Raw genomic sequence first — 13,568 nt, 5'->3', positions numbered from 1 at the left:
AATCTTGCAAGCGCGCAACCTCACTTCCTTAAGCTGTACATAGCAATAACATGTCGCAAAACTACAGAACTTGAATTGTTCACTGAAACCATTAGCTTAACCTTGCGTCCCTTTTCTTTTGATACGTATTTTTTTTTAGTAGCGTTAAATATGCTTAATGAATGATTGCGTTATTCTGAAAATAAATTGTTCTTATATAAAACATCAAAGAAAAAAAAATTCTGCTTCATTATATTTGAATTTACATTTTTTTTTTCTTAAAATTTAAGACACATCGTTCCTCTGAAATTATATAAAAAAAATTGGTTGTCTGTAAAGTCGGTTTACGGACGATTGTTTAACGTGACAACGTCATAACAAAACATTGATGAAATGATTGCATACTCTTATGAATAAAATTGAATCATTTTTATTGAATTATCAATATTTTACTTGGATAAAAAGAAGGAGTGAAATTTAATCTACAATTTAATTGATAAATTTACTTTTATTTGCAATCATTAATTCAAATATGTTTATTACTTTAACGAAGAGATTATTTTAACTATAACTTTTATACATGTTTGTTATTTAACTTCTTCCAAACTGTGTTTTTCTGTTAAGGATAGGACGATGATAGGAAAAGTAGGAAACGAATGGGAGTGTTTCAAGTTTAATGTTCCTCGAGAAAGTCAAATCGATGGTTGTTTCAATCGAGTGGAAGAGAGATAGATGCGGCGCAAGCGTACAATGAGAGTAACGGGACACAGTGTAACGGGACAAGGTGCGTTACGGGACACTTTTATCGTGCGTGCAGCCGGTGTTCATCGATTTATTAGACGTTGTCACGTCAAAAAAAAAACACCTTAATTTAGCTACAGATTTAAAGACGCGATCAAAGTTTCGCCTTGGTGAGCTTTCACCGACACTGAAAGCATTCCCAAGTAACAGTTTCCACAATTATTGACGTTGCCGCCACGCGAGGTCACAGTCGTTAGTTACACGGGAAGTTGCGTTCGAAGTGTCGGTTCGTTCTCTCGCGGAGGTGACAAGGTTCCTTTGTCTGTTCCGTCTACTTCAACGCCAGATTGCGCTGTTCGCTCCATATATGCTATTGTCAAAGCTACTACGGTCCAGAAAAATTCTCACTGTTTCGCAGGGTTTCGGATTGGGAACGGCCATCTTGGATGACCTTGACTGTGATCTTAGCAGCCTTTTTTTTCAAGTCCGCCATCTTGTATTCCGTCATCTTGAAATAGAGCACATCGCTCGCTATCTTTGCAGTTTTAGTTACTGCGGAACCTTCCGTCGTTTGGCACGTGATATATTTTTTGTTACACAGACATTGCTGGGGCCGGTAAGGATAAAAAAAAATTCCCGTCCTTCAAGTAGTATACGTAGAGACCTGAAAAATTCGCGAGTTCATTTCGTGTTATGCTAAAAATTCAAATAATTATACCTTAGTGCTGCTTCTGTCAATGGTTCACTGTTAATCTGGAGGACTGAGGGCCAATTAGAGACCCTCACTCATAGAAGTGTCGAATCACAGGCCACCCAGTCGAGAAGACTCACAAGTCAGCAACCAATGAACAGTTTGTCTTTTACCCGAGTGTGTAGAGGATATTGGAGTCTATCCTGGAGGTCATTGAACCCGCAAATTTTTCCGGTCTCTAAGTATACGTTCTGAAAGCTTGACCTGATGTGCGAGGCACAGGTCAGCGCAAGGTACTTCAGCTGGTATATGAGAGTAAAGACTGTTCTCCGTGTGAATGAACTCCCGTGCTATGATACCAAAAAGTCTGGTACTGGCAGGGGGTGTGTCTCTCTCTCCACCTGTGGTTTTGCTTTCTGCGAGCGATCTTTTACGTTGTTTTGAAGGTTTCCATTTCGCGGAGAGCTCGGGTCGCTGTAACCCGACCCCGAGCGACAGTCGCCGGCTGGTCCGGGCGCAAGACCCGGCTTTCACGGAACCCACACCCTTTGCGGCCGACACGGGCAGACAACACCCCCGCTGGGGGCGGAGTGGTCTCGTGTTGCGGCGGTCTCCCCTCGTCGCCAGCTGGTGCTGCATAAGTACCGCGCGCCTGTCTCCCGGAGTCACCACTCCCGGCAAGGCCAGCAGACGAGCAGACAGCCCGCGGCAGACATGAAGGCGACGGTGAGTCGAGGGCGCGCCGATCGTCTCGGGTTGAACGTCCCTCGCCTGCTCCGATAAAGTCTACTATCTGTCTAACCTCGCGTTCAAGTTCGCTAACAATTTATAGTTTTTTTTTTTTCTTTTGGGTTCTACATTTAAATTACTACTCTCACAATAAAAAAATTGTATTTTGACTTCAGAAAATTACAAAAGATTAACTTGAAATGAAGTGAACCAAAAAGTAGTCCAACATAGTTAGTCCAGCAAACATTTTTTTTTTTTACTATTCGGTGCTTAAGATCATAAGTCGATTTGTTCCAGGTGTTCGTAGTTCTGGCGCTCGCCGCCTGCGCCCTGGAGGCAGCACAGACCCGGGAAGACGGGCAGAAGACGACCCAGAAGAGAGGCATCTTCCCAGTGGGCTACGGCTTCGGCCCGTCCCACGGCTACGGGCCTGTCTTCGGCTACGCCTACGGGCCGAACTACGGCCACGGCTACGCTCATGCGCCTGTCTTCGGTCACGGCTCCGGGCCTGTCTTCGGCCACGGCTACACTCACGCGCCCAGCTACGGCCACGGCTACGGACCCAGCTACGGCCACGGCTACGGCTACGCTCACGGTCCTGCCTTGGGTCTCGGCGCGGCCGTAGCCAAGCTGCACCTGCCTGCGTCGTTCCTCGGCCTCCCGGGTGTCTACCACTGAAGACGTGACCCGTCGTCAGAACTGCCACTCCTTGCAGCATCTCTCCGAACAACACACGTCTGCTTCAAACATGTTTCAATCACTATGGCCATCCACAGGTCTAATTAAAGTAAATAATATTTTTTACGTGATAACGTCTTATAAATAGGGACCGGAAAAATTCGCGGGTTCAATTACCTGTAGGATGAACTCCATAGTTCATCTTACACTCGGTCAGATGTGACCCACTCATTGGCTGCTGTCTTGTGAGACGTCCCAACGTAGCAGCATGTGATTCTATACAGCTTTAGTTGGGTGTTTCTCATTGGCCCAGAGTCATCCAGGTGAGTTGTGAGCCAATAACAGGAGGCTGCATTGAGGTATAACTATTTGTATTTTAGCCTATCGCGAAATGAACTCGCGAATTTTTCCGGTCTCTACTTATCAATCGAAAAATTGTCACGTTCCGCCTGAGCCAACCACTGTGCGAGAAAATCTTCTATAATATTAAACAGGTTAAGGCTGGCTTTTTTTAACTAATTGTCCGTGATTATATTTAAACAAATTATTGAAATTAAATTTGCAAAAACTGTAAATAATATTTTAAAATTAAAAAGTATGCAAAATTTCATCAATGTTTTCTTATGACGTTATCACGTAAAATAATCGTCCGTAAACCGACTTTACGGACAACCCCATTTTTTTCCTAATAAACAATGTTTGAAAAAAATCTATATGTGCTTTGTTAATTTAATCATCAGTAACAGCAAATTCAAGCAATACGTTGTCATCGGTATAAATTATAATACACAGAACGAAACCTAGTTTTCGTGTTAATCTACGGCAGTTAACAATATTGAATGCTAAGAAAGGAATATCAAACCTTACTAACGTCATAAATTTTTTTAAACCATAACAGCTAATTCTAAAACCATCGAATTCTACAAATAAACAGAATTTTTCTTTAAAATAACATGGCTGCCTCTTATTCCAACTAAGAATTTTTTTTTTTAGTGGACAGGAAGGACTTTAATGTTAATAAGGCAAATTTATTTTTAACTTTAAAGCCTAAAAGCAGAATAGACTAAATTTTTAAAATATATTTCACCATCTCTTTTATGAGAAACGTAATATAAATGTATCATCTTATTTATAAAGAACCACAAATTTGTTACTTATTATGATTTTATACTTCTAATGCACCTTTTATTGGTGTTGTTATTTTTATTTTGGAAAAGAAACATAGAAGAAATTCCATTCCATCCATATTTTTCGTTAAAATATCGTTGCAGTGAAGCGTTTTATTCTATGCATCAAACGCCAAACCTTTGCTCACTTTCAAAAATAGACCATAGCCCAAAGTAATATTGTTTTTCTTCATTCATAAATTGTATTTTATTAATGGTGCAGTACCAGTAACGACTAAATATTATTAATGAAAACCCGAAAACTCTAAATGTGAAGACACGGCAGAAGAGTCACTTGACTTCTATATTTTGCACAGCTAACTAAACTTTTTATTTAATAGGAATAGGTATAAATTGTTTGCATAAGCCGGAAAAAAATGCCAAATTTGTAGAGATAAGAAATGACTAGAACACAGCTCCTTTGAGTTAGGTGTCACATCACACCATGTGCTGTGTGTACTTTCTAACTACTTGTTAATTCGCATGGTTCTTGTTCTCTTATCATGCATACCTCTCGAACACTGTCGTTTACAACAAGAAAATCTTAATTTGGCATAACACAATAGAAATAAGCACTCCTTTAAAATAAAGTTTAACCTTTAGTCCATTAAGCAATATGATGTGTTAATGTACCACAAACTTTTACTCCAAACTATCTGCTTGAATCAACAAAAAATCCAATAATTTAAAAATATATTAATTATGATCGCAGGTAATACTAAAAAGCCTTTCAGATAACGGCTTGTAAATAATTTTGACTATTAGAGGTACTACTGCGACAACACAAAGTATAAATGTCCGGATAAGAATCTGAACACAGTTTTACTGGGAACATTATTTTGTAGTGATACAGTTGTTTTTATATCAATGTACAAACTTACAATCATCTAATATTTTACACGAATATTTATTAACCATTAAATTAGCAGCTATCCTCTTTTCCACAGTAGTCTGTCAATAGATTTAGTTAAAAAAAACTTCACGTGGTTGTCAATATTCCCAAACAAACATCACGTATTGCTTTGCCAGAAACAGTTGGGAAATTTGTAACACTAATGCTTTTGAAAAAAGGTCAAATTTTTTGACAAGTTACATGGCATGGACGGGATCCCCACATAACTTAGAAAGTCACAACTTAGAACAGTCATATATTAGACTTCTTGAAAATACCATATAACTTATAACTGTCATAAGTCATGACGATCATAACTTAGAAACACACATCGCCGTATCAACAGATACTCATAATTCGCAGCCAGCTGATAAAGAGCTAATGTAATTGAGAAAGCATGCAATGAGATGATCCACAGAGCACTGCCACGTTTCCTCCACCATATGTCAGGGATCGCTGATCGCCTTCACAGCTGCAGTGAACGTGAAACACGTAGTTTCTAAAGGAGCGAGACCAACTTCTTTGCTTTGCCTAAATTAACTTTCCTTACGTCAAGATCAGTAAAATTATGCCAAAATGGTAGCAACGTAATTTAAAATGTGCTCGTAATAAAAACGAACGCCTTTGTGCGTTCAAAGACATAAAGACAGCGATATAGTTCATGGCAGAGAAACAGTTTCTAAGTGAGCGAACAAACCACTCTATGGCCCTAAATTCTCTGTTTCTCCTTATATATCCTTCTCTCTTAATTTAGTATCAGTGCTATTATAAATATTTACTTAAAGAGTACATTATCGTAAAGACCTAAGATTCATCCGAAACTTACGTCTCGCGTTATCAGCAAACTCTCGGAAAGTGAAAGTTTGTAATGACCGAAGTTAATAACATCGTTCATGTATCAAACACAAAACTTTACTCTGGTTATGATCTTTCATAATTCGATTCAGATTGCTTATGGTTGTATTCTGCACTAAATGGAAAGTTCGGGCAAGGTTTGACGATATTAATGTGATGTACGTTCGTTTCATTACGCTAATGCCATGCTCTGTGTCATGTATGCATTGCAGCTAATACACACATTACAAATGTGTTGTATGTTGTTTAGTTAATTACATGGAATCACGTACCCAAACCCTGCCGAGATGAGAGTGCAGGTTGCGTTCTTCAAGGTGTGAGTGTGCGTTCTAATCATGATCACATATGTAAGATTATGAAACTATATCACACTTGAACTATATTTGTGCAAAACGCCTTCAATCATTCCACAAGTTGACCAAACATGTAGTCCAAAAAAATTAGAAAGCTTAAAAGTGAAAACATTTTTTTTATTTCATTTCTGTCTTCATTACAAACGTCAAAAAAAAATGTGCTATGCTGTGGGTGAACAATTTCTCAGAACACAGGAGGAATCACTGGATGAGTCAATAGTGGATGATTTAAATGTGTCGTAGGGGGGTAGTGGCCTTCAGTGATGGAAGCCGTAGCCGTAGCCGAGGCCATGGCCGTAGCCGTAGCCCAGACCGTGGCCGTAGCCGTAGCCAAGACCGTGGCCGTAGCCGTAGCCCAGGGGAGCGGCGTAGCTGTAAGCGGGCGCGGCGTAGGCGACCTTGGCTACGACCGGCGCCGCGTATGCGACCTTGGTGACGACGGGAGCTGCTACGACGGCCGGCGCGGCGACGTAGCTCAGACCGTGGCCGTAGCCGTAGCCCAGGGGAGCGGCGTAGCCGTAGCCCAGGCCGAAGACCCCACGCTTGTCCACGGTCTTCTCCGTGGCTTCCTGCTGCTTGTCTTCACCTCGCGCGCAGACGGCTAGCGTCAGGAGGACCACCTGGGGAACAGAGGTCGCCGTCAGTCATCGCCGCAGCATCCTTCACTCAGCATACCTTCAGCACGCCATCAGCACACTGTCAGCACACCATCGGCACATCATCAGTAAACCAAAAGCACACCATCAGCAAACCATCAGCACATCATCATCACACTATCAGCTGACCATCAGCACACCATCAGCACATCAGCACGCTATCAGAACACCATCAGCACGCCATCAGCACACCATCAGCACGCCATCAGCACACAATCAGCACACCATCAACATACCAAAAGCACACCATCAGCAAATCATCATCACACTATCAGCTGACCATCAGCACACCATCGGAACATCATCAGCCCATCAGCACGCCATCAACACACCATCAGTATACCAAAAGCACACCATCAGCACACAATCTTCTCCACCTGCACACCGAGGAAAGGGTTCTATCTGTACACTGACCTCCAGGACTCTTTGAAGCGAAACGTATTTACAGTCGGTGGGGCATGTCAGGGCGATCAAGTCGTCCGGAGCGTAACGAAAAGTAGAGTAAAAAAATAAAAATGCAACAGTATGAGTGCTACAGAACATGGAATGCTCGAAGCGTTACGGGAAGTGTAACGATCAGGAATAGAGTGGTGTGAATGCGGTTCTAGTTGTGACATGTTTATACCACTTGCACTTATGTGGCAATTGAATTAAATTACAATTTAATCAATTTTCTGAAAAAAATTGGGTGTGGCGTTCTCTTATGGTTGCGGGTACATCTACTACACATTACATAAAATATTCTGAATCCTCTCACTACTACTTCTATGTTTGTACAAATTATGAAAATACATCAATAACACGCACACGTTTGTTTTACTGCACTAGCGTTGACATAAAGCCCTCTCTAATAGCGAATTATTGTAAAAAGAGTAAATAATTGTTATCAACGTGTTATGTATAAAACGAAACACCGTACGGTTTGGAGTTTAAAGTTATTGTTCGAGAAGATAATTTTCCTTAATAACTTGAAAAAAGAATAGAAGGGGTTTCGGAAGGGAAGAGGGGACTAAGTTGAATGTCAATTACACAGCAGTTGGGTCATTGCAAATCCCTCATTTTGTGTTCTAACTGATACAAAAGGAGAAGCTACCCTTGCATATGAGTGGAAAATGTTCGCGAATTTAACTAGCGTCAGGGTAGATTTCAAAAACAGATACATTCAATTAACTTCTGGAAGTGAAACACAGATTTTCCATCATTCCCTGAACATCTACTTTTATTTTTAACTAAAACGTTTGTACCTTTAAAACTTCACGAATTAATAAACAAATGACACCAGTTCAAACACGTAAAGGTATTTTCAAACCCATCTTGAGATTATTAATTTGTATAATTGATACTGTTTTTTACCATTTCCAGTTTGATTAAGAAACGAAGTCATAAAATTGTGACATTCATAAGAAAGTTTTCAATTTAGTAAAAAAAAATTAATTTAGTACTTTGAATAATAAATGTGACAAGCATTGCATGGTTTTCATTTTTTTTAATTGAAGGAATAATTATTAGAAATAGCTAATCTTAAATTATTTCTAGTAATTAATAATCCTTATTTAGGTTCTGAAAACTAACTTCGAATGTGAGAAATTTTATTAATATTCTCATTACGAAATCGCTCCGCCAAATAATTGATGATGAGGTTGGACTATAAAACACAACACGGATGGTTACATTTGCTAGCTGGACGGGTGTGTTAATTCTACTGGCTAAGTAGCAACCTGGCAACCTTTAAGAGTACTTGATCGCCAGCACTAAAGTGAACCGGTTGAGCTGACGGCGGCTCTTCACGTCCGCATGCGAACAGCGATTATCACCGGTGCAGGTTTCTCCTGGTTTTACTGGCCGGTTTGTTGTCTGCCGCACATCGCGCGGCCTTGGAGGCCAGACGTGATGACCGGTCGGCTAGGCTACAAAATGCTTGAAGAACCTCGTTCGTGGCCGGCGACATTTAAAAAGTGCTCTTGATCTAAATATGTGGTCAGGCTACATACTGAAACCCGCCTTCCGTCCAACATGGAAGGGGGGTTGTGTCCCCGACACACTCTGGGTAAATACTATTAAAAATATGGAATACCCAAAAACTTTAAGAGCTCAAAAAAATCAACCCTTCTATTTACCCAAGGTGTCGAGCCAAAAATGGAAATGTTATCAAACAAATTATAGGCTAGTCTTTGGCTAATAGTAATAAATATGCAGAGTACAAATATGCAGAGTTTTACTGAATCATACTTCATCACGATACTTCAGATGGTAATACAGTTACATATATATATGGCAGTTACTTGATTTTAGTATAAGCATAACAAAAAAAAATTACAAAGATAATATCTGGTATGCAAAATATAAATAAAATTTACCCTTTTAAATGGCCGTATAAACAACCACACCGGAACTTTATAAGTCAGCGCTGATTACTGGGGCCGGATTTAATCGTCACCACACGCAAATACGCTCCATGCAAGTTTGGCTTTGGTTTCGGACGTGGACTTGTTGACTTGTTGAACGCGCCCAGCGCTGAACATGGGCACTCGACACCACCACTGCTTGGTTTGAATTGATGTGCGGGTTCAACACCTCGCGGCTAAACACGTGGCGCGAGGCTAGGCGACCTCCAGAATTAAGGGGGTGCCTCTCATTTCAGGTCAAGATTTTATCTTTACAGTAATTACAGATAAACTTGTATACATTTTGACGTGATAACGTCTTATAAGTCGATGAACGCCAGCTGCACGCAAGAAAAATTGTCACGTTCCGCCTGAGCCGAACGTGCAAGAACCGGCCAACCACCGTGCGATAAAATCTTCTATAATATCAAACAGGTTAAGGCGGGCTTTTTAACTAATTGTTCGTGATTATATTTAAACAAAGTAATTAAAATAAATTTAAAAAAAAACTGTAAATAATATTTGAAAATTAAAAAAGTCTGCAACTTTTCATCAATGTTTTCTTATGACGTTATCACGTAAAATTATCGTCCGTAAACCGACTTTACAGACAACCCCCTTTTTTCAATTGTTTAACTTTCACGAAATGAAAAATATATACAGAACATACGTTTTTTTGCATAATTAGCTGCCACAGTTAAATTTATTAAAGTTTTTGGGTTAAACAAATAAGGAGAATTTAATTTCTTGCAGAACTGAAACTTTTTAGGTTTAACTGCAATGCCACTGGCTACTTCAATAAATGGTTTTAATTTATTTCAGAAAATATTAAATAATTTTACCTGGCATTTCAAAATTCTCAAATTTGTTACGATTTTGACGGCCAAGAAACATTAAATGTGTTTTTGTGATAGAAATGAAAACCATATCATGAATTAGCCAGTGGCATTGCAGTTAAACTTAAAAATTTCAGTTCTGCACTAAATTAAATTCTCCTTATTTGTACAACCCAAAAACGTTAAAAATGTAACTTTGGCAGCTTATTATGCAAAATGTATCCGTTATTATATATATATTTCATTTTGTGAAAGTTAAACAATTGATAAAGTCTACAAGTTGAACAGTGATTAATATAATTATAAAATCAGGACCTGAAATGGGAGGCACGCCTTAAGGCGAGCCCCTATCCACTTGCTGCCCATGTACCGGGATGTTGGCTATGCCATTATGACCTCCGAGGTCCTGTGGACATCTGGATGACAACACACTCGGCTTTACATTAACCATCATTCGTGATCCTATAACTTAAACACTTAAAATATGATGTTTTATGAAGCTATTTAATAAATCAATTGACACAATTTTTTTTCGATCTCACCAATTTTTAAATAAAACGTTTTTTATTAAAGGAAAAATACATTGGCTTGAAAGTGTGACATTTTGGGAGATTAAAAATTAAATGGAATAAGGTGTGATCAATCAAATAGTTCATTTGTTGTTAAATCAAGTACATAAGTGCGCACACCGATGTATTTATTTGCAGACGATATATTCATAAGAAAGTTGTAATTAGTTTGCAAATTCACTAGTTAAAAATTTTTACGACCAGCTTATTATGCTGAAAAGAAATGTATCATCGTATAATGTTAGAGTAATTTTTTTTTTAAGATTAAGAAGATTTATAATTTTTGTAAAGGAGATTTCACTTTTAAACAAGGAAGTTTTCGCTTAACAAATTTTGTTTTTTGTGTCCTGCGTCAAGCGAGAAGTCACCGAAGTTTCAGTCGACTTGGCAGTCGCTATCTTCAGACTAGACCAGGCCGGTTTCGCAGCAGACGGCGACAGCCCGCAAACTCCGTGTTTGCTCGGTTTTTGTCGGGTCCTTTGTGCGCTTATCGGCCGTGCGCTGTCCTGCGGTGTCCGGGCAACTGGAGGCCGGAGGTGATTTATCCCCCGAGACGCCAGCGCCATTAAATCTTCCGGCCGCAACTTCCGCATAGCTGGGCTTCGCGGGTCTGCGTTCGTTTTCCCTCTGCGCCGACACTAAACCACCTTGGCGAAGGGGAAGGGGGGGGGGGGGGGTCATTCACTCGACGCCGCGTCGGCCTTAATGAAACACAGCGCCACCGCGATCCCTTGGCTAATTAGCGGAGTCGTTAATTTCCCGTCGCTGTCGCGGCAGCAGCGATAAGGAGGGGGGGGGGGGGGGAGCCTGCTGAAACTTGGCAACAGCGCCGACGACTCACGTAGCGACCGCAAGTCAGCGCTGCTAACAAGGCGAGGGCACCACTTGGGGAATGCACCACGGGATGAGACTCGGTGTGTTAGTAGTTCACCTTTAGGGTGTTCACCCCTTGACACGATAAAGCTCACTGGCCAGCAAATTCAGAGAAGAAGAAAAAAAAAGGGGGTGGGGGTTGTCTGTAAAGTCGGTTTACGGACGATAATTTTACGTGATAACGTCATAACAAAACATTGATGAAAAACTGGAAACTTTTTAAATTTTCAAATATTATTTACAGTTTTTTGAAAATTTTAATTAAATAATTTGTTTAAATATAATCACGAAAAATTATTTATAGAAATAAACTGAAATCGAATCAGAGTCAATATTTTGTTAATTTGACATTACGAAATTGGACATATAAATAACAATTTTTAAATCGCTGCTTTTAAAAAGCCCGCCTCTAACCTGTTTGATATTACAGAAGATGTTCTCGCACGGTATGTTGGCCGGTTCTTGCACGCTCGGCTCAGGCGGAACGTGACAAAATGAGTGGTGCTTTTTTTTCGTGCGTGCAGCCGGCGTTCATCGAGAGTTATAAGAAAGTTATCACGTCCAAAAAAAAAAAAAGGTTTGTAGTGCCATCCATGTTCCCGGTGGCGGACAGCAGGCGCGAGGACTCACCAGCAGCTTCATGTCGGAGGACGGTAGGTAGCTTCGGCGCGGCTGCAGAGCAGGACTCTGGTCCCGAGGACCACCCGGAGTGTTCTTATAGCGTCCTGCGGGTCGCGTGTCGCGGGGTGAGAGGCTGCCGGAGGTCGCGCCGTCCCTGGAGGTCCTTGGAGGTCCTTGGAGGTCCCCGGTGACAGTGTGGCCACCAGCTCACCTCCCTCCTTCCCCCTTCCCCCTTCCCCCTTCCCCAACTGCGCCCGGTGCGCCGCTCGGCACGTCATGCTGCCGTTACCACTGTTAGTCAGGAGCCTTTTCTTTCCTGTCAATTTACCTCTCTGCCTCTCTTTGTTCTTTCGTCACAATTATTTGTAACTTATATGTCCCAAATGGGTGTAGAATTGGCGCAAATGTTTTTTACTGGTAACATTTGTGCGAAAATTTAACAGAAATATTATCACACAGTAAAAAAATTCAAATGACTATTTTTTTTAGCGACTCGAACGACCAATCGACATCTTCATGTCGAAAACCAGCAGCTGCTATCGTGGATTTGACTCCCCGGGCATTCTCTGTTCATTTTAATTTTGCAACATGCGTGTTTGTGTTTTTCAAACAATATTTACAAAGCAACGTTTACATTTGTTGAACACATAATGGTAACTAAAAATTCTAGCCATCGTAATAAGGTGGAAATTTTTTCTTGTCGAAGAATATTATTTTACTTAAGAACACGTTGAATGATTAAAAATACTATTTCTTGGACATGCGCCATTGCAGTTTTGCACTTTTTGTCATAGGAAATATTCATTACACGCAAAATAATAAATAAAAATTAAAACTTTAATTCATAGAAAATAAGCCTAAATCAGCTGATGTCAAACTAATAAACCCAACGAAGAACCTAAACAGGTATTGTGGACCACACAGCGAAGACACTACAGACGAACTGCAGTGGCGTATGGCCAAGAAATTGTATTAAATCAAATTTCCCCATCTCATGAGTCATCTAAAGAAAGGAAAACGTAGATTTTTTTTCTCCTGTTCTTTTTAACTTTCGTAGGACGCCGTTTAACTTTTTAACTTCTTATTTGCTTGACGTAGGGAATTCTAAGATGGAAAAAATAAAATAAAAATAAAACTTGTATCCTTTCTTTTCGTTGACCAGTCTGACCTTGCCACATAAAAAGGACTTTCCCTCTTTTATAGCGATTACGTGACGATCATGTGGTCGGGAAATAAAAACAAACGAAAAAGCAATTCGAGTGCCAGCGCATTTCACAATCGAACGAAAGAGAACAGGAAATTATCCACGCTGGCCGGCCGGTCCGAGTCTGGAGGGGAACACAGGAGGCAAGACATTTCTTCTGAAGTCTCCACGGGAGCGTGGAACTACAGCGTCTTTCTGGGATGCCTCAGTTGCAGGAATCCGCTGGGGCCGTTACTGGAAGGTGTGCGACTCTTCGTGATCTGGAGGGCTTAAATAATTTTTAAAAATGGGGGTTGTCTGTAAAGTCGGTTTACGGACGATAATTTTACGTGATAACGTCA

At 40.5% G+C, this 13,568-nt stretch overlaps 2 protein-coding genes across 2 annotated transcripts; one reads left to right on the top strand and one right to left on the bottom strand.

Annotated features, from left to right (window-relative positions):
* Positions 1-2,084: 2,084 nt before the first annotated feature.
* LOC134534497 (keratin-associated protein 21-1-like) lies at positions 2,085-3,527 on the top strand. Its single transcript, XM_063372974.1, has 2 exons — positions 2,085-2,137; positions 2,438-3,527. Exons 1-2 carry the CDS (start codon positions 2,126-2,128, stop codon positions 2,816-2,818), a joined length of 393 nt encoding a protein of 130 aa, XP_063229044.1. The 5' UTR covers positions 2,085-2,125; the 3' UTR covers positions 2,819-3,527.
* Positions 3,528-4,787: 1,260 nt separating this feature from the next.
* Positions 4,788-12,970, bottom strand: LOC134534495 (cuticle protein 65-like). The gene is made up of 2 exons (XM_063372973.1): positions 12,033-12,970; positions 4,788-6,704 (listed from the first exon to the last, which is right to left on the bottom strand). The coding sequence occupies exons 1-2, from the start codon at positions 12,042-12,044 to the stop codon at positions 6,342-6,344; spliced, it is 375 nt and encodes a 124-aa protein (XP_063229043.1). The 5' UTR covers positions 12,045-12,970; the 3' UTR covers positions 4,788-6,341.
* Positions 12,971-13,568: the final 598 nt, after the last annotated feature.

Source organism: Bacillus rossius, chromosome 7, assembly GCF_032445375.1.
Source record: "Bacillus rossius redtenbacheri isolate Brsri chromosome 7, Brsri_v3, whole genome shotgun sequence".
NCBI classification, from domain to species: Eukaryota; Metazoa; Arthropoda; class Insecta; order Phasmatodea; family Bacillidae; genus Bacillus; species Bacillus rossius.
Note: the sequence above shows the minus strand (reverse complement) of the source record. Positions and strands in the feature narration are given on the sequence as shown.